The sequence below is a fragment of the Coturnix japonica genome, chromosome 2 (assembly GCF_001577835.2).
Source record: "Coturnix japonica isolate 7356 chromosome 2, Coturnix japonica 2.1, whole genome shotgun sequence".
Taxonomy (NCBI): domain Eukaryota; kingdom Metazoa; phylum Chordata; class Aves; order Galliformes; family Phasianidae; genus Coturnix; species Coturnix japonica.
The window spans coordinates 66,344,755-66,365,075 of NC_029517.1; the positions used below are offsets into that span (position 1 = coordinate 66,344,755).

Below are 20,321 nucleotides of genomic sequence, written 5' to 3' on the forward strand. Positions count from 1 at the left end.
AATAGATATTTGTCAGTGTCTCTTCAACCTGCTGGTCCCATTGGTGTCTTGGAGGCCAAGAGGAGCCCTGCAGCAGCCCTGGCTGCAGTTGGTGATGGACGGCACGTCAAAGGGCTAGGAAGGAGGTAGACATAATTAAAATATCAGGATGTGCTTTGCTGCTAATCCCTGAGCAGTCACTTATGCTTGCTTTTAGCCTGTGTGGAAACCTCCTAGTTTCATTTTCTCCTCTACCAGTCTGTAAGCTCTTGTACAGTCTGGTGGCTGCTCTTGAGTCATTGTGGAAATGAAGTTGTTCTTATAGAATTCCTTCTGCTGCAGAATGTGGAATAGGCGAGGAGTGCTACAAGAGACAGGGATGTACTGTGTCTTGCTTTCTCCCAGTGCAGTGCTGTATTGTGTCAGACCTGTTGGCTGTGACAGCTTAGAGATGAAGTCAGGAAACCTTACAGTACTTTCAAATATAGGATGTTTATAAGATTTGCCTTTGCGTAAGATGACTAAAAATAGTGTTCTGGATGAAAGAATGAATAGCACTTCAGCCACGATGATTTTGTCATGGTATCTAAGACCTTAAGTATGGATTTCAGGATTCGTATGTTTGGTGGCCCTGCCAGGCAGGGGGGTTGGAACTACATGATCCTTGAGGTCCGATCCTTGAGGTCCCTTCCAACCCGGGTGATTCTGTGATTCTGGAATGCTTATGAGATACAGTTATTATTTTTAAGGCTATATTTCTTTTCTTGAACATCTACCCAAATTGAAGATTTCCATAGTTTTTGCATGGCCTTCGGCTGAAAACCTGTTCAGGAGGGAAAATGTACTTTAAGGAAGCCCTGGGGAGCTACAGTACATCCTTGTAGGAAGACTCTTGTGGCCTGTGTATAGGTGCCTCACTGGTTTGGCTTCATTGATGACTGTTTAAATGCAGGGTGCAATTTTCTATGTCTTACTACTGTTGAATGTTTTGCGTTGTCTTGGCTGCTGCTGCCTCCCCAACACAGTGTCCCATTGGCTTTTCATGGTGAAATACTCCTGTAATTGTTGGTATCCTGCCCTTTGCCACTTTCTTTCTCTTGTAAAGGCTTAAAGGCTTTCATTTAAAATGGGATAGGTCAGAAAGCTGGTGCGGTTTTCTTCTGTTTGAAATGGCAGACAGGGCATTTGTTTTGGGTGGTGAGGCTTGCTAGCATAGCTCACTGTCTTTTATGGCTTACAGATGAATGTTCCATCGAAACTCGATGACTTGCTGTAGGAGGAAGAAGGTGCAGGGGTGAAAATGGAGGAGGTTGCTGTGAATGTCAAGGTCTCTTGCAAGCCTGGAGCTTGGCCTGCATTCCTATACACACAGAGAGGAGCACTGACAATAAGCTAATTTACACATTTGTGGGGGTACTGAGGGTCTTGGTTACAGCACATTCAGAACCCTCTTGTAACATTGCTTACAGACCTATGTTTGAAAAGAAGTTCCAACTGGAAGCAAACCATATATATATATATATATATATGTATGTATGTATGTATGTCACAGAATCACAGAATGACCCGGGTTGGAAGGGACCTCAAGGATCATGTAGTTCCAACCCCCCTGCCTGGCAGGGCCACCAAACATACACATTTACTAGATCAGGTTGCCCAGGGCCCCGTCCAACCTGGTCTTGAACACCTCCAAGGACAGGGCATCCACAACCTCCCTGGGCAGCCTGTTCCAGGACCTAACCACTCTCCTAGTAAAGAATATATATATTTAATTTAAAACATTTTAAAAAAAAAGTGCCTTGGAGTGCTTTGGGTGTTGGGTAATTGTGTACTCAAGAAATGAAGTTACATAAGTGAAGACACTCCTGTAACCCTAGCCTGGCAGGAAGATGCAGCAGAAAACGCACTCGTTGCCAGAGAACTCTGGTAGGTTGGAAAATGGGGAAGTTCCAGCGCTTGTGTTGCGTTTCGTCAGAGAGAGCTGTTGTCTTTGGCATCTCTGCTTGGTTTTGGAGGAGTCCCGGTTTTTAGCCTGGGGAGCTGCTCCTTCTTGCTGGAGTTGCGAGTCTCTCTCCTTCCCCATTACAGAAGGGGAGAGGCAGACGTTTTCCACAGCTCAGCACCAGTCTCCTGCTGCCAGGACCTAGGTAAGGTCTTTCTGGAGGCAGGGTGGTAATTGGAAATGGAATTCTGGGCAGCAGCTCTGGCTGCCTTCCCAGTGATGCCTGCGGAGGAGAAGGGAAAGATGAGGATGGGTTTAGGGGCAGTGCCTGGGACAGAACGGTGTGTCAGTTCCCAGGGCAGAAAGGAAGACCCACACGAATTCTAAGTAGAGGACAAACAGCTCTACACTCTTACCTGTGCAGTTTAGAGAAGTTTTAAATGAAGAAAGAGTTTGGGGCAAAAAAGATACATATATATGTATGTTTTCCAGGCTATGCTACATTAACAAGTATGAATATTTTCAGTTATCATGGTTTGTGAAGCATATGAACAGAGCCTAACTGTTTGCTTATGTTGCTCGTGGTACATATGGCAGATTTAAATGAATATGGAACTGTTTCATGTGTTTCTTATATTTATTTCAGATGTAATTTGCTTTGACTGTGGAAACACTTCATGAGTTAAGTTTGGGATGTGGAGCGGAACAGCGAAGATATTTAATACTTTGCTTAATTTAGAAAAATGACCTTTCAGAGAAAAACACTGTGCTTGTCAGAGATACACTGATGAATTATTTTCTTATGATGCCAGTGGGTTATAGCTGACTTTTGAGAACAACCTTGTAGATAATGAGTCTTATTTTTATCTTAGATCTGTCTGATTGTAGTGCCTCTCACAGATCAAGTCACTTCATGGCTATAAATACAGAGCAAGATTTGGAAGTGAAAAAAACCCAACCAACCCAAAGAAAACCCAACAACAGACCATCTAGAACCCACTGGTCAGCATGGATGGAGGGAATTTGAAACAATAAGGCCAATTCCCCATTGCACTCATCCATTCCAATTCCTCCAGCTCACCCTTGCAATGCTATTTGGAAATACATACTCTTCCTCTGCTTTTAAATGGCCTCAGTAAAAACTATGTTATATCTGCTAGTTGGTCTTAGTAAGAAGTCAGCAACTTTAAACTGTCTTTATTTGTGCTAACAAAGCGAGAGATTCAGCTTTTTGATTAAAACAAACAAACTTGCAGCTTTCTGGTCCACGAGAACTATTTTCTTACCATTAATTCAGTGTCATGACAAATGTGTGCATTCCTACACGTATACAGGGGGAGAGATGGCAGTTTCATTTGCAAGCTGTTGAGCTTTGTTTTGCTTTTAGTTTTAGTTTGAGTCAGGACTGTCTCCAGAATGTTCACATAACTGAGTCTCCTAAGTCAGGGGATGAGCTAACATATGTTGTATCATTTACTGTTGTTCTGCCTGGTGTGGTCCCTTGAGCTCTGCTTACATGAGCAAGGCTGGGTGGCAGAATATGGGTTTGCTTTCCCTCTAAAGCCATTCACTGCCCACAGGGCTCCCAGCAGAATGCAGGAGCTGGCTCAGCACGGACAGCCTCGTGAATGGGTTTATGCAGACTAAAATATTGCAGATCTCTGATAAGCCCACCACTTGGGACAGAAAAGTTGCTGCTGAAAATAGGAAAGCCTGCATTGCTATTTTGATCGGTGTTTTGCTTCAGTTTTTTGTTTGAATCAGTGACCTGTGGGTTATATTTTGTTGGTTACAGTCAGGTCCGCTCCAGTGCAGATACAGCTGAGCATTTTTGGTAATACTGAGAGAGCATACTCCTAACTTTGCTACAGCAAACTTACTGTAAATCTGCAGTGACCTCTTTTTGGGTGGTAGTTTCTCAGAATAGCTTTAGTTGTTGTTGGAATGGTGGCAAGTCTAAACTGTATTGCACGCATGTAATGTTATTTCATCTGAAGCAAAACAAAGGATTTCAGTGTCTAAGGCAGCCAGAATCTTTTTTTAACTCTTTCCTTGTTTCTTCAAAGCCAAACCGGACTGATTTATCCCTATCCTAACAATGACTTAAGCCAAGTGTTTCTGCAGGGGAATGGCAAGTGTTTCAGTGGGCAGCTTTACAAGAAACAGCTGTAGACCCACGAGTGTTTTGTTTTCTGTTTTGCTGTGGCTGTTTTTTAGCTTCCCATGCCATGCAATTAGTAGCTGGTTGGTGTTCTGAAAATCACATTTGATCTCTGTCAAGAGCACTGTCTGTTTTGCCTTTAACAATGTCTGTTTTTATTAATAGGATCATCAAGATTCTCCTGCACATACCTTCAGTATTGTGTGACAAAAGCCCAGGAGCCTATACCTTGTTGTGTTTAAAAGGATTGCTTTTCAATGTCAGCAGACAGAATCGATCAATGAATTCATTTGTGGTGGGAAAGCTACATCTAAAACGCATATATTATAAATATCTGCCTGATAGCAGGGAGGAAATGAGAGTTGAGATAAATTGGTTAAACAAAGCCTGTGGGAAGTTCAGCTGCTAAGGCTTACATCTTGATATTACAAATAAGATTTATGAGTTTTCGATTTGGTCTTTTTTTTTCCAGTAGTGCTCAGCTTGACCTTCCCTAAGACATTTATTATTTTAGATACTTGTATTAAGTCAAATATTTTCCACCTCTCTGTAAATTGAACTGCTGTGATCTTTTGGACTTTTCTCATACAGACTCTTCAGCAGCCTCCTCAGTAATTTTATTGCCCTTTGAACTTTTCCCGTTTCTGGTACTTTCCTTTCTAGATGAGGCAGTCAGCATAGAACAAGGTCCTTGCTCACAGCACTGCAGTAGTTGGATTGTTGTTATTATTGCCTCTATTTTTTCCTAATATACCCCCCAAAAGTAATAAAAACAAGCAAAAACAACAACAACAAAACAAGTGAACCTATTGCATTAAATGACTGTTTTCAGAGAGTTGGCAAGAACTGCGGGTCAGTTTTTCAGTACCATACACCAACAGGTTATAAATTAATTATGTGAGTAGTTGAAACAGATAAGGGATTTGATATCTTCATTTCCTTCTCTATTTCAGTGCTTTCATCTTTATTTCTTTAAATCCCTTAGCATAATTTTAAGACAGCCTTCTGGATAAAAGCATTTTTCTGTAATTCACAATTTAGGTTTCTAACGTGCTGGTTGGTTTGCATTGCTCATGCTGTCTTATAAGGAGGTGACTCCTGTGGTGTCATGTAATAGACTGTATTTAAATGGTGGATTAAGTTAGATACTTAAACTGTTTGCATACTGAGAACTATATTCTGTTAATAATTTGAAAATTGTATCTATTTTTCCATATTCCGGTCTTGCTTTTTGGAGGTTTTCTAATGAGTGTAGCTGGATTTACCTCTGCTTTTGTGCTACGTTTGGAGTAACAGTATCAAATCATTTACCATAACATATAAGCTAATGAAATTGCAGTCGCCAAAGTCTTCAAAATTATCTGCTTAGGAGTGTGAAGGTGTAAATTTTATCCAGCTGGTAATTAGTAATTAAGGTCAGATTCTGTTACCTTGAGTTGATAATGAATACCTGCTAAGTATTTAATTTAAATAAAACTTAATTTCGGGAAGTTCTTAAGAAGAAAAGTTTAAACAGTCAGAGTTCAGCGTAGCTGGAAGTGATTACTAAATGGGATAACCCTAATGAGAACTAAAATATTTGAACAGTTGAACCATAAGCTGATCTGAGGTGGAGGCACTGTTATTTTTTGGTTTGGTTGTTTTTGGAGGAAAGGTATTAGATAATTAAAATTAATTTTGTAGTATGAGGCCAGAAGCAAAATACCTGCCTACCTATGAAACTGGTTATCTCGAGTCATATAACAAGCAATTAAGTTTGGCTTGTGATTATGTATGTATGTAACTACAGAAAATGAGAAGCTGGACAGATAAAGTGCGAAAGGTGTGAAACCATCAGGGCATCCATTGTGAGAGTGTCTGTCCAGGTTAACTTCTGCTTACCAGTAAAATAGTGTCTAATGGTTATTTCCATGGGAAATCACGTGGTTATTTTCTGTATCTTTTCCTAAGCGGAGACCCAAAAGTATAAGCTAATCTGTGATTTTCTTAGGAGGAGGCAAGAATTGTAATTTCTGCTGTGTACACTACACTTATCAGCTCTGTACTTCAATCTCTTTTCCTGCTTTTGTTCTTTCTCCTTTTCCCTCACCCATTCCAATTCAGAGCAGAATGTTTGCCCTGCTGTTATAAGAAAACATAAAAAGGAAACAAGGTCCTCCTCCATGTAATACGTTAGAAACAGCAGAAGGCTCTGGCCTACTGCAGTGTGTGGTGGACTTATAGGAACAGATTTGGAGAAGGTACAAGTGTTAGTGAGAAGATTATTTGGAGACAACTAATTACTAGGGAAGCAGGACTTGGTCCTTGGCAGGTGATTATTAATGATGAGTTCAGAAAATCCAAGGGAATAACATCCATACTGTAGGGTATGGCATCTACTGTGAAATCTGCCATCAGGCCAGCTGTGTGTGTCAGTGGAAAGTGATGCGTCTCTGTCTTTCATCACCACGTGTCATTAGGAGAAATGGCAAACTGACAACTAGGGACTGTTTTTTTCCCTCTCACCTGACACCTTTTCACTTTCTCCAGTTCTTTACTAGGAGAGTGGTTAGGCCCTGGAACAGGCTGCCCAGGGAGGTTGTGGATGCCCCATCCTTGGAGGTGTTCAAGACCAGGTTGGATGGGGCCCTGGGCAACCTGATCTAATAAATGTGTATGTTTGGTGGCCCTGCCGGGCAGGGGGGTTGGAACTACATGATCCTTGAGGTCCCTTCCAACCCGGGACATTCTGTGATTTTCCTTGGAGAAATTAAAAAGCACAGTGTTGTCTGGTTGGCTTCCCTCTCTCACCCTTCTTTTCCTCATGTATGTGAAGTTTCCGATGTTACTTTTCTTCCTATTTACAAAGCAGAACTTTTGTCTCCACTGCCCTTCCTCTGGCTGGAAATGTGAAATGTTTGAGCAGGCATTCATTTTATCCAAGCAGTTTAAAAGAAGTTTTGAAAAAAAAAAAAAAAAAAAAAAAAAAGAGAAATGTAGTGCTGTAAATAGGTAATAAGTCTTGTATTTAAGCCTGAAATTAATACATTAGGATATATATGGGAAGAAGGCCGTTTAAAAGCCCAATAGTATTTTGCATTTAAGGCTGTTTCTTAAGTGATTAATTTTAGTGCTACCAAGGAAATGGCTGAACGGGCATATTAAAAACAAACCCATAAAGTAGTTCCATGCCATTATACTAGCTTTGTATTTTCATTGTTTTAGTCAAGTAGTGTGTTCTAATTCCTTTTCCCACTCACCATGTTTTTTTTAGAAGTCATCGTTCCAAAACCAAAAATACTAATTCTTACCATAAATGAGTTAATAAAGTCGGGTGCGAGTCTTCCTACATCGTTATGGCGCAGGGTTTATGTGGGTAAAATCTTCTTGCTGGAGGACAGAGCTCTCGAGGACATGCATCCCTGGCCACACACTTTGGCACGGGGCTCATGGAACGAGCTCCCTGCAGGCTTTGTTGTTCGCTTCCCGATGCGACTTGGAGTTGGGTGTGTGGCAGCTTGCTATGGCTTCCTGCCACGCGTTCCTCACCGCCCCCTCATCCTCAACCAGACAACGCAAAACGGAGCGTGAATTCTAAATAAGAAAGGGGGAAAAAAAACACATGGGGTGGTGTTCAGATTGCAGAGTGCCATCAGTCTGTGGGCGTCTGAGAAGCAGCTAAGTTAATTACCTTTCCAATCTTAGAAGTAGATAAAGAAAATTCCAGCAGAGTACCTGGGAAAGGATTAAGCTTTTGTTTCCGTTCACGTTTTTCTTGTTTTGTAAGGAAATTATAGTAGTTTGTTGTTCCATGCGAGCAGGAAGTGTACTTTGCAAGGGATGATGTATAGAATGGTGAAGGAGGTAAATGATGCAAGTAGTTCTGTAGAATTTTAGCTGTATTTTTCAAGAGATCTCTGTTTGAAATAGCACATTAATAATGTACTCAAATAACTATCATGTATATGGCTACATTTTCCCTTCCTTTACTAAGTAAAACCAAGTTTCTTGTAATAAGTAGTTTTTTGTATTAAAAAAAACAAATAGATGAATGAACTAAATTTGCAGTGTCAGTGTTCCAGAATGGTTTTTTCCCTGAGTGCTTGTTTGTTGTTCAGGGATATCTTTGAGATCATCAATGAAGGAATGCTGAGAAGATTCCTCAGCCTACTTCCTTTTTCTCCTTGGGGAGGGAAGGAGGGCAAGCAGTTTTTGGTTTTATTTTTCTTCAGATTTAGTGCTGATTAGAAACGAGGCTACAGAGGATTTTCATATATATATATATAATACATATATATATATATGTATTACCAACAATGCCTTCTAAAGCCCCACAAAGGCACCTCCAGGTTGTGGTGAAGGACCTGTTGCCGTCTGGTGCGGGCACTCTGCAAGACCAGCTTACAGCTTTCATTGGTGACTGATGGTTTGTAACTTTAGAACTCATTCTAAAAAGCTCTTTTGAAGGCAGTGAAGCAAAAAGCTTCAGCATTGCTTGTAATTTCAAATCATCCTAGTTTGCTGGGTGCATGTTGGTGAATGTACAGTCTAATCCTTTCTTAATACCTTTCTGCTTTGAATCAGGCCGCGCCAAACTCCTCCCTGATACATCTGATTTCCTCTGTGCCTGTCTGCTAAATTGCCCCTTTCTTCTCAGAGTAGCAGCTTGGGAAGTATCTGGTAGAGTTGCACAATTTAAGCCAATCTGCCCACGACTTTCCTGCTGATTTTAATTTTCTCCGATTAATTCCCTCATCTTTCTCCTACCTGTGTTGTACTTTTCCCCTGGGAGACGTTTTGCCCCTAGAAATGCATTGCCAGACAGCACTGGAGGATGCCGTAGGCTGTTCTGCTGCTCCTCATATCCTCCATGCAGGTCTGAAGGAATTCTCATGCCCAGACTTCCATATTGCCCCTGGCTCTTTGTTGTCTGTGTTCCTAAACCCAGGCTGCTCACACAGTGTTCCTGAAGAACCTATCACTTTTTCATGGGCTCAGAATCCCCATCTGCAATGTAACTGTTTACCTGGAGAAGCAAACGTGTACTCCTTATGTCAGGGTTGTTTGCAAGACCCCCTTCAAATGGCTGATCCCACTTTCATGGCTGGAGCACCCAGCTGACATGAACATCACATCATGCTGTGAAGACATTGATTGTGAGTTTTTGGTGGTTTGGGTTGTTTTTTTTAGTGGTAAGACCCACTGATGCCATTCTGAGTGTCATAGGATAAGAGTTTATTCGCACACTCCAGCAGGCAACCTGTTAAATCCTTGGAAAAAGAAGCAATCAAAAAATGAGATGCATTAGTTTGAATAATGGGAAGCTTTAAATTTGCATTTGGTATTTAGTTTACTAAAGAGGGATTGAATTTGAAGATTAATGTGACAAAAGTGATTCTGTAGCAGTGTTCAAAGTGGATTTACTGAACAGCATAGGATTTAAAAATGAGCTACTTTTTGGAGAAGCAAGTATTGACATGTTGAGCTCCAATCAATGTAGAGGTCAGGGAAAAAGAAAGGTGGAGCAGAAACAACTGAACGTTCAAAAAGACCCTAGACTGTGTTAGGGTTGGCCCAGTTATAAGGCCAATTAATGCAGATGCTGTGGTTCTAGTAAGAGCTGATGAGAGTGTTCTGCGTGTGGCTGGGGATGAGGGGACAAGGGACAATGGAAATAGTCACAGAGTCTTTGGAGTTGAAGGGGACCCATATAAAGGTCATCTAGTCCAACTCCCCTGCAGTGGTTTTAAGTCCCCTGTAAATGGTTTTAAGTTAAAAGAGGGAAGATTTAGGTTGGATGTTAGGGGGAAGTTCTTCACTAGGAGAGTGGTTAGGTCCTGGAACAGGCTGCCCAGGGAGGTTGTGGATGCCCCGTCCTGGCCAGGTTGGATGGGGCCCTGGGCAACCTGATCTAGTAAAGGTGTATGTTTGGTGGCCCTGCCAGGCAGGGGGGTTGGAACTACATGATCCTTGAGGTCCCTTCCAACCCGGGTCATTCTGTGATTCTGTGTGAGTGTACGGGGACGTTCACAGCACACCAGTGCAGAGTGAAGGGGGGCACGGTCACCTCCTTCCACCTACAGGCTACACTTCTCTTTGACACAGCACGATTTTCAAAGAAGGAGTACTGACCGAGCTCTCCCTAAGCTCACACCCCCAAAAACAAGACTTATCACACGGCTGATATTTACACATTTTGCAGTTAATACCTGTTCCTTAGCAGGCAAACACTGCCTGTCACTTTGCAGTTAATAAAAATGTGCATCTGTCAATTCCTGTTCTTCCGAGTGATTCGGGGCAGAGCACCAGTAGCGAGGTGACAGTGTTGCTGGTTGGATGGACTCGGCCATGGTAGTAAAGATGAAGATGCAAAATGAAATGCAAAGGATTTCAAAATGCAATTAGGTTGCTGTGCAACCGTGTTATAAAATGACAAATGAAATTCAGTGCAGATAAATGCAAAGCGATGTCCACATGGAAAAAAAAAAAATTCCAACTTTTCATTTAGATTGAGTTGCTAGTTAACAATCTCCAGGTCATATATTTGTGTGGAGATGTCAGCTGTATACTCAGTAGCTGTCAAAAAGCAAATAAAACATTAGCAATGTTTATGGCAACTGTAGAGGAAAAATAGAGGAAAAACGTATCTGTCACATTACGCATCTGTGATGTGCCTTCATCTTGAATAGTGGGATTGATTCTGACATCTTTCTCCTAATTCTCTTTTCCTTCCTCACTTCCACCTACAAAGAGCATAAAATAGTACTGCAAAAGCTGTCGGTCACGCAAAAGGCTATTGAACAGCCTTTGTGTGAGGGATGAAGAAGTAAATGCAGCTCTGCAGTCTGGATGGTTGGACTAAATGATCTTGGGGGTCTTTTCCAGCCCTAGTGATTCTATGACTTATCACTTGCTCAGCTCTGTTTTTCCCTTGACTCCAGCTCTTGGTGGCTACTGGAAGCAAGATACTGGGTTGGACTTTGGGCTTTAATTGTAGGGGACTTTTTTGTACTTACTATTTATTTTTTGAGTCTCATCAAAACTGTGCTTTGGTTATTTTCATATTTACTTAATATCTAATCACTATAACAACTTCTGTATCTAACATCCTAATGAAGATTTAATCATTTCAACGGTTATATCAGTCAAGATTTTAGGATCTCGGTGAAGAGATCACTGTTTTAAGTATTCTAATCTTAAGGAAATTAAGATGTTTTCAACAGTATTGCTGGTGCTTTAGGTTCCTGAATGCTGAGTTTATCTGCCTGCATGGTTTCTGCCTTGTAAACTCTTTGCGCTTGAGGAACTCCAGAAATAGAAGGAGAAATTAAAGAGCAGTTTGACTCATCAGAGAACTTGAAGAAAGTCTCCAACCTGTTGTCTCAGGTGATGAAACACAGACTCTCGATGTTGCTCTGCTTGCAGAACCAGTTCTGGTACTTGCTGGGTTTGGTGAGCCTTCCTTCAGCAGCCTTAAAGTCAAGTACGAGTGCTTTTGGGGGTACCAGAAAGATTAATGGAAGTTGTTCCATGTTTGGCTGGGGAGTGGCTGCTTTGGCTCTTTGGCACAGACCAGTGTCAAGGAAGGTGGGGAACCCTGGGGCAGCGCTGAAGGTGTGCAGGTGCTTGTGGCAGCAGCCTAGAGAAAGCAGTGAGCTCAAGGCAACTTCAATGCTTTAACTTTTAACTCGATACTGGGGTAAGTATAGAAAAAACATAATGCCAGAATTAAGCCTGCAGTAGTGAATGTTTTAAGTGGCTCTTAAATAATTATTAAACGAAATGCAGTGATAGCGATCACCCTGTCCTTGGATCGGTAGAACCTGGCTGACAATGCTCTAAACATCAGCATAGCAGTGTTGTAATTACTTTACTAGATGGCTGATTAGAAGCTAGGCAAATGTAAATGCAATCAGTACCTGTGTTCCTGCTTTGTTTGAAACAATGTGTAAATGAATTATCTCTTGTGTCAGGCTTATGTCTCTCTAGGGAGTAAACACAGGAGCAGGGACTGGCCTTCAGAAGCATAGGGATGAAGATATGGCTGTGGAACGATGCCAAGCAGGAGCTCAATCTGAGGAAGAGCCTCAGCTGCATGTCAGTTCTTGTACTAGATGGTTTCTAAGCCCACAGGTGCTTCACTGTGCACTGTATTCTGCCCCTGGCCCTGGAGGGAGTCATCCAAAAACCCTTCCCTGCAACCCTCATGTGCTCAGCTTCTCATAAGTCTAAATGCTACATGATAAAAAAACAAAACCAAACAGCAGTCATATCCAAAACAGCTGATGGTTCCACAGTCATAAGTCGATGATAGATAGTGAGCTTGGGTTCGTATGCAAAGTGTATTTGTAATTTATGCACATACACCATGTCAGTCTCATCAGGAGTCATTGCTGTGCTTAAGTAATATGCGTGTGATGGCAAGGATAGAGCTGGTATATACATAATTTATGTACAAACCTCTGCATTGACTGTTTTATTGTATATGCAGTATAACCATACATTGCTGATACTAATCTAATCTCTAGAGTACAGATTGCGTTTTCAAATATGCAAGCAAGCTTTTTTTTTCGTTGTTGTTACCATGAAAAATAATAAGGGGGATTTTTATATTCTATTTTTAAGGGAGTTACGTAAAGTATCTGTCATCGGTTTTTCATTTTTAGACACAAATAATTATATATGGCAGGGAGCATGATGAGCATTCAGAGTTGACATTAGAATGGAAATGCATAAAGCGTTCCTGAAAAGCTGATCAGATAGGTCATTAGTCAAGGTTACGAACACGTTTTAAATCTCATTTAACATGTGTTTTAAAAGAAAGAGAAAGATAATTCCTCCTGCATCTTCATGAGTGTTAAATTCACATTTCCTAATTTTTAGGGAGAATTTTTGATTTCCCCTCTCTTACAGCAGCATGAGGAACCTTCAAACCTATTGCCGTCCGACAAAGTGGGATTTAATCTGTTTCACGTTGCATTTATGGTGGGCTGGGATCAGCCTTGCTAGCAGCTGTCAGGCTCATACCAGTGTCTGGTAACCTACTGAGCCCTGGGCTTTCACTCTCCAAGCCCCCAAGGTAGAAAGGAGAAACCAAAGCAAGTGCCAGAAAATGTCAGGTTCCCACACTGTAAAATTAAAGAGAAGACTTAGGGACTGCTTTTGCTTCATCTGATCTTTTCCTTTTTCATCTCGAACATTCCTCATTAAATGAGGAAAGCGAAACATTTGGGGACAGAAGAATGGTTTTTAATTAGGAGCAGATTTAAATTTGAATGTCATATAGGTTTTGCAAAATGTCTTTTTGCTGCTGTTCGCCAACTTTGCAGGATTTAATTTTGCAGCAGAAAGGCGACGGTGGGAATTTAGGGCCATCAAAGAAGTCTTTGGCACAACTGGTATAGGGTTCTGCCAGGTCTCCCACCTTTGCTTGCTCAGGGATGAGCTCATCCTGCACCAGTGCTGCTGCTGCCACCTCTCCTCACCCTTCGTGAAGGGCAAGCTTCTTTGGTGTTGGCAGGCACCTCTGAGTTGAAGGAAGACCAGAGGGCTTCTATTTTCTCCATCCTTTTTCTCCATCCTTCATCCTACCACCGTATCTCAGTTAGGATTCATCTACTTAACGTTTGAACTGAATGATGCCTGCAGTGCTGAGGGAACAGCTCATAGGTATCCCCTGCATTGTGCTGTGGCCTGCTGGAACGGAGTGAAACCACCACCCAGGGCAGCAATCCAAGCTCAGTCCAGCCATCGACTCCTGCTTTCCTGGGTGAGCACTGGCCCCCAGACTCCTGAAGCATAAGGTTTTTCTTTAAGAGAGGTGGAGAGTTGCTCCCCATGAGTGTGGAGATGGGTTGTGGTCACTCCATGGAATGTCTAAGCTGTTCTCAGTGCCACTGTGCAAGATTCATGCAGAGCCGGGTGTTTTATTTTATTGTAATTATTATTTTTTTTTTCTAACCTGGTAGTATTCTTAATGCTTACACAAGCAATTCTCATATAGTCAAATACAGAGCACTGACACAGTGGTTTTAGCCTGATGGGTTTCGGTAATCAGAAGATGGAGATTGCTGCACAGCATCTCAACCTCATGTCACTTACTGTTTGAGTTCTCAAGCTGTGTCTGCCCCTGCTAAAAACCACAAAAATCCCACTTAACGTTCTGATTTCAGCCATACTTCCCAATGCACATAGCGTGATTACATTAATGCACTTTAACTGAGGAATATTTGGCCTGAGCAGTTCTCTCTCAGTAATCCAACAGAGAAAAACTGATTTATATCTTCCATTGTGTCCACTGAAAACACGCAAAGCATCTTTTAGAATTATGTTTCAAATGTCATCTGATGAAGAAAGGTAAGAGAGTGGGTTTTCTTTAGACAGCCGCACGAAACACTTGTCATCTGAAGTTGTTTTGCTGGAGGTATTTTTAGGATGACTCAGGCGTAAGGTCTGAGAGTTCTTCTTGCCTTTAACTGAAGGGAAAAGAAATGCTGACAATTTTCCTCCCAGCTGTTTCGGTTAAATATTTGAATGTAAAAACCCAACAGTTGAGGCAAATAAATATATATATTAATTTCTTATTTTAAAGTTCTGGTACAGATTTGCCCCATATTATTTTTCATCCATCACAGCCCTACCATCTCAAACTCAATCTATTGGTATCCTCTTAAGGATCTTCCATAGAAGGGGACATAGAAAACAGCAACCATCTTTTCTTGTGTGTAAATCTCCTTTCGGACGTTCCTAGAAAGCACGTTTACATTATATATTTAAAACCCCAAGGAATTCACTGTTCTTTCTGTGCAGCAAACATTTGCTGCTTGAGCTGTGTTGGACAGTAGCATGAAAACCTTTAAAACCAGAGAAAGAAAAGCTAGTCCTTAGCTGCAAATGCTGTCATAGAAGTGCATGTCTTGTTTGGATGGAGTGTGATATCAGTGGCGCTGTGATGGTTCTGAGCAAGTTGCATTCGTAGCATAGGCAATTAGACTGAAATATAGCACTGTTGCTGTAGAGTACTTGAACTGTCTTGCTGCAGGAGGATGGGCTGAATGCAGCCAGGACAGACAGACAGCTGGAGTAGGTGGGAGGTGTTGGTGCAGTGCTGCAGCTCGTGGGTGTCTGCAGCTACAGCCAGGCTTAATAGGGAATTGCTACATCTCACAGGCACTCACTGGCTTTTCTTTTTCTTCTCTTCCTCTTTGTACCCATGTTGTGCCACTGTATTTTATATATATTGCTATTACACTGGATTACCTACACTTTACTGTTTTGTGGTATGCACCTGCCTCTGATAATCACGAGCTCACTCCATGATTGTTACGTGATGTGGCATCTTTGATCTCTTCACATCCTGAATGCACAATGATTTCATTATCGTTCCTGTCTAGTGAGCACTTGATGACAAGTGTCCTCTCCCTTAAATAAGAGTCTGTGTGTCACATGCTCATCGTTTGCTCTAGATGTGTGCCACTCCAGCAGAACATCTACTGGCAGTGTTAGAATGTGTCTTACAAGACTCCACAGTCTACCAAGGCACTGTTATAGGATCACAGAATGGTTTGGATTGGAAGGCACATTAGAGATCACCCAGTTCCAGCCCACTACTGTGGGCAGGTCTACTACCCACCAGGTGATGCTGTCCAGGGTTATTAACGATTAGGTAAATCATGGTCATCCTGCCTTGCCTCAAATGCCTCCAGGGACATTCTGTCATTGTACAGGCAATAAAGAGGGAGCTGCAACTGCAGCATACCAGGAATTTCTGTTAGTTATATTATTTTCAGTTGTCCTAGCAAAAAGCAAATGAAGTACATTTGACTTCATTGAGTGGCTCATACTCTTGCATGCTCCAGTTCAGTGGCATTTCAATGTAAGTTGGTTCTTCTTCCAGCTTAAATCTTCAGACATGGAGGAGACAGCCACCTGTATGGTATCTGGAGCTGGGTTGTGAAACATGCCCCAGTGCCTTGGTAAGAAGGGGCAGCCATCTGATAAAGGTCATGACAAGGTTGTAGTGCTTTTTGCAGGTAATATTCATGCCTCACAAAAACGCTTCTACAGGTAGGAAAACACCTACACAGTAGATGTCACTCATTGAGGAAAACGTTTGAGGAAATGCATGAAGTATAAGAGACTATTTGGCTATATACCAAGCGTGTGGTTACCTGGTTATTGTTTCGGTTATCTGTGGTTTTTGGTTTGGAATTAATCTGGCAGAGGAGCAGTCAGCAGTTTCTGATACAAACTCTTTCTCTTTTTTTCATCATTTTTTGAAATAAGAGGGAATTCGATTTGGGAGATCAAAGTACTTCTATCTTTCTGGCAATCTAATGTAGCACTCTTCCAAAATATGTAAATAATTTTGTCTGTATAAAATAGAACGATTATGAATTTAAACACATGGATTTATGGTGCCATTTACATGAGGTATGCTGATAATACTTTTAATAATGAAATTGCGTTTGTCTTCGTAGCTGCGTATAAATTTTTGTGACAAATCTTTTGCATCTTCTCAAGAGCCAGGCGCTCCCTGATGCATTAGATATATTTCTAAACAGAGGGGAAAAGAGTTTGATAACCAGTCTGCATGTTTGTTTATTAGTTTGTTGGTAAAGCATTAGTGACATACGTATATACAAGATGCTTTGTTTGTTTCTTCTTGTTTTTGTTAGAAATTGTCCGAGCTCTTTCTCCGTTAAAAAACAAAACAAAAAAAACAAGGGCTGCTCCAGAAGTAATGCCTCTTGTGTTACTATGTTGTACCACAACGTCAGAGGCGGATATTGGTATGGCAGTAGAGGTTGAACCTTCCCACTATTATCCCATTACATTTTGTTGCTGTGTGTTTATGTTCAGTGGCCAGTATATGGGTTTAGAAAGCTACATATAGGAGAAGCTTTGCTTTCATTATGCGTATACGTTTTGCTAGCACTGGAAGGAAGGAGTTTGACTTCTAAAATCGTGGTGGTATTCTTTCTTATCAGCAGCTCAGCTGTGGGACTCTGCCCTGTAGCCATTTGTGTGGGTCAGTTTGTTTCATTCTCTGTGTGCAGGAGAGGAGTTACCGAGCTTCAGTGAGAACCTGGAGCTAGATTTAAAAGACAGAAACATAGAACTGGAGTGTGCTGAACTCAGTCTTAAAACCTATGAGAAGGGTTTGGTTTAGTTGCATTTTTTTTTAGTTCTGCTTTAATATAATGGGAAAACAATTTGGGGCTTTAACTGAAAACGAGTGGTTCCAACTTCCTTTAGTGGTTCAGCTCATAAACATTGGAGATGTCATTTAAAACCACTTATTTCAAGTATTTCAAAGAAAGGACTGTAATCTTGCATTACATAAGAATGGTGAGTAAATGGACAGATCAAGTAACAGCCTTCCCACTGGTGAAGAGAGGTGAGGCCTGTGTGGAGCCATCCTGATCCTCCTCATTGTGGCAGCTGGGAAGCCCAGTGTTTCCTGAGCTGGAGCAGTACTGTCAGAGATGTTGAGAGTGATTGCAGTTCTCTTCTGTTCTTTCCATTTAATTTCATAAAAACTGCAACCCAATAAAAGAAATACTTCACAGGCGTTTTGGGAGATATCAGTGATGTGTGTGAAAGCTGCGTTCCAAGCTCAGGGCCTGGTCTGTCACACCACAGTGCTGCTGCTCCTCGTCCTTGTCAACGTGACCTCTTTTTCCTTATGCCTCTCAGAGGACCGTGTGCTACCAGAAAGAAACAGTTCTTAAATTTTAGCTCAATTCCAGCTGCTCCTTTCATTGCTTCTTCCTTTGCACACATAAGCACAGGCGCACACACAGGATGAAGCTGCTCCTCCCGGCAAGATCTGCTGTGTGACAACAGCAGGAACACAATTCCTTCTCCTACGCTGATGAGTTTGGGGGCAGCAGGCGTTTTGCTAAGAACAGTGAGCGTAAAGGCTGGAGGCTGCTTTTTGCTCCTGCTGTGTGTGCATGAACTATGTATGGGTGGTTTCGCAGAGGAACGAGAACTGGGCTGCTGCTCATCCCCCCCCACCACTCCCATGTGGCCACTTCGTGTATCAAATCCCATTTGCTGTTTATATCACCATGCTTAATGCTGCATTGTCTTGTTCTAACAGCATTTTTCAAAATCGTATTAAAATACTCCGTGCACATATTAAAATACTCTGTAATGCATGGTAATACCTATTCCGAAGAGTCCCCTGACTGCATAAATTCTTACAGATGGTATGAAGCTACAGAGGGATTAGCTGTTGACTGCAGATCTGATGCCATTGCTTTTCTCACTGCTGTTCCGTGTAATTTAACATGTCAATAGCCTTCCTGGTAAAACATGATGAAATTTTATATGGCGGTATTACTCATAATGTACTGCATATTTACGTGTGAATGGTGTTATTCCTAAATATAAACAGCTAGTTCGAGACAGGCTTCGATAAATGACTTTCTCAAAACTTGCTTCTTTTCTAATATGTTTTAATAATTACTTCTCTTTCTTGCAGATAAAATTGAAGAAGCACAAAAACAACTTAATGGAAAAGAAGACCAACAAAGAGGTAATAAGCAAAATCAAAACAAAATAGAAAAAGCACATTGTGATTCTACAGGCTGATGCAAAAGCTTTTGTGCATCAGTGAAAAGACTCCCATTGGGCTGTGGGCGTTGGATGGAGCCCAGGGTGTGTGTACTGCAGATCAGGTGCTGTGATCTGTAACACCCCAATTTTGCTGAGGCACAAAAGCTTTGTTTTAACCACTTGAGTAGCTGTATTGACCTTGATAAGGCTGCTGAAGCTATAGCACTGGAAGCTGCAGAGTTTATTGACTGAAGCCCTATACTAACAGTTTACTTCATAATATGATTTACCTAATCGTTAATAACCATATTTGGTTTATGACAAGCAATATATGATGATCTCTAACAGATGCTGAAGGGAGATTGATCCTCACAGGCTATTTTAAGAAACAGTTGACCTGTGACAGATTAAATCTGTGTGTTAGGGCTTAGAAAGCTGGTGAAAAGTCATTGTATTTCAAGGCTGGCTGACTGCAGGAGTACCTGTTAGGTTTTATGTGATAAAGCTCATCTGTGCACCCACAAAGGAGTGAAGAGAAGCAGCATGGGAAGACCAAATAATCCCTGGCCAGGTTCCCCTGGGCAAAGTCATGGAAGACTCATCTCCACAAGCCCAGAGGAGCACAGGTGCATGAGGGAAGGTGAGAATTCCAGTGAAGGACTTGAGGAAAGTAGACTCTCTTCAGTACCCTCCCAGGGCCGTCATAGCAGAGCCACAGCCCCTGTGTCCAGATGTGAAACCCATCATCATGAGCCATAGAGAGTAGCTGTATGGGTCACCTTTTGGACTAAAGGTGTGGTACTTGAAAGGGGTCACATGGGAGGATGCAGGGAAACAACTCGGTGTCAAATCTGTGTGTCCAGTCAGGTTTGTGTATGAATGTGGTGCATATGTGTGCTCTCAGTGTTTGTGCCTACTGGGAATACATTTTCAGCTTCACAGGTGATTGGACCTGGTGTCATTGAGCAACAGCCTCGCTTTTCTGAGTCTGGTGGGTCCAGCATGCTGTACTTGCCTCTATCAGTACCACATTTCACTGGTTTATCTTGTTCTATGTAGATATTCATTGTGCTCGTGTTAGTGACCTGTCCTTCTGACCTCTGACACATCTGTGAACAGTGTTGTTAAATTGTTGATACTGGACTCAAAGCATTTTACCTTTTCAAACAGTGAATTTAAAAACTTGCTGAATGCTACAGAACAAAAGAAATACCCTGCTGGATCCCAGCAGGGTCCGTTTTGACACATCATTCTGCCTCCAGCATAGGCAATAAGGCATACAGATTGAGGACAGCACCTCAGCTTGGCCACTCTCTGCAGTCTGTTCCCCTTAGGCCGTCCTTGGGATGTCCTGCCTCATCCCTTTTAGGACGTGTTACTGTGAATCTTTTTCTTTCAGTGCTGTTTGCCTTCAGCATTCTCTGGCAATGAATTGCAGGAGTTCACTACCAATAACATTAAGAAAGTACGTTATTTTATCTTTTTCTCTCCCAGTTTTCTACTAGTTATAACAAGTGTCCTTTGGTTCAAACATTGTCTGATTTGTTAAATAAGAGTTCAGCATTCACCTTTCCAGCTGCTTTTGTGTTTTCATAAAACTTGTCCATATCCCACTCAGCTTTCTTCTCTCCAGACTCACGTTTGAGTTAATTTTTCAAAAGAAGATTTGATACAGACTGTCTTGAATGGGTACGA

At 41.7% G+C, this 20,321-nt stretch overlaps 1 protein-coding gene across 1 annotated transcript in view; it reads left to right on the top strand.

The window, feature by feature from the left end:
* Nucleotides 1-20,321, top strand: part of HIVEP1 (HIVEP zinc finger 1) — an 82,650-nt gene that overhangs the window by 9,285 nt on the left and 53,044 nt on the right. The window contains 1 exon segment of the mRNA XM_015854580.2: nucleotides 18,553-18,606. Coding sequence (XP_015710066.2) covers nucleotides 18,553-18,606 — 54 coding nt within the window.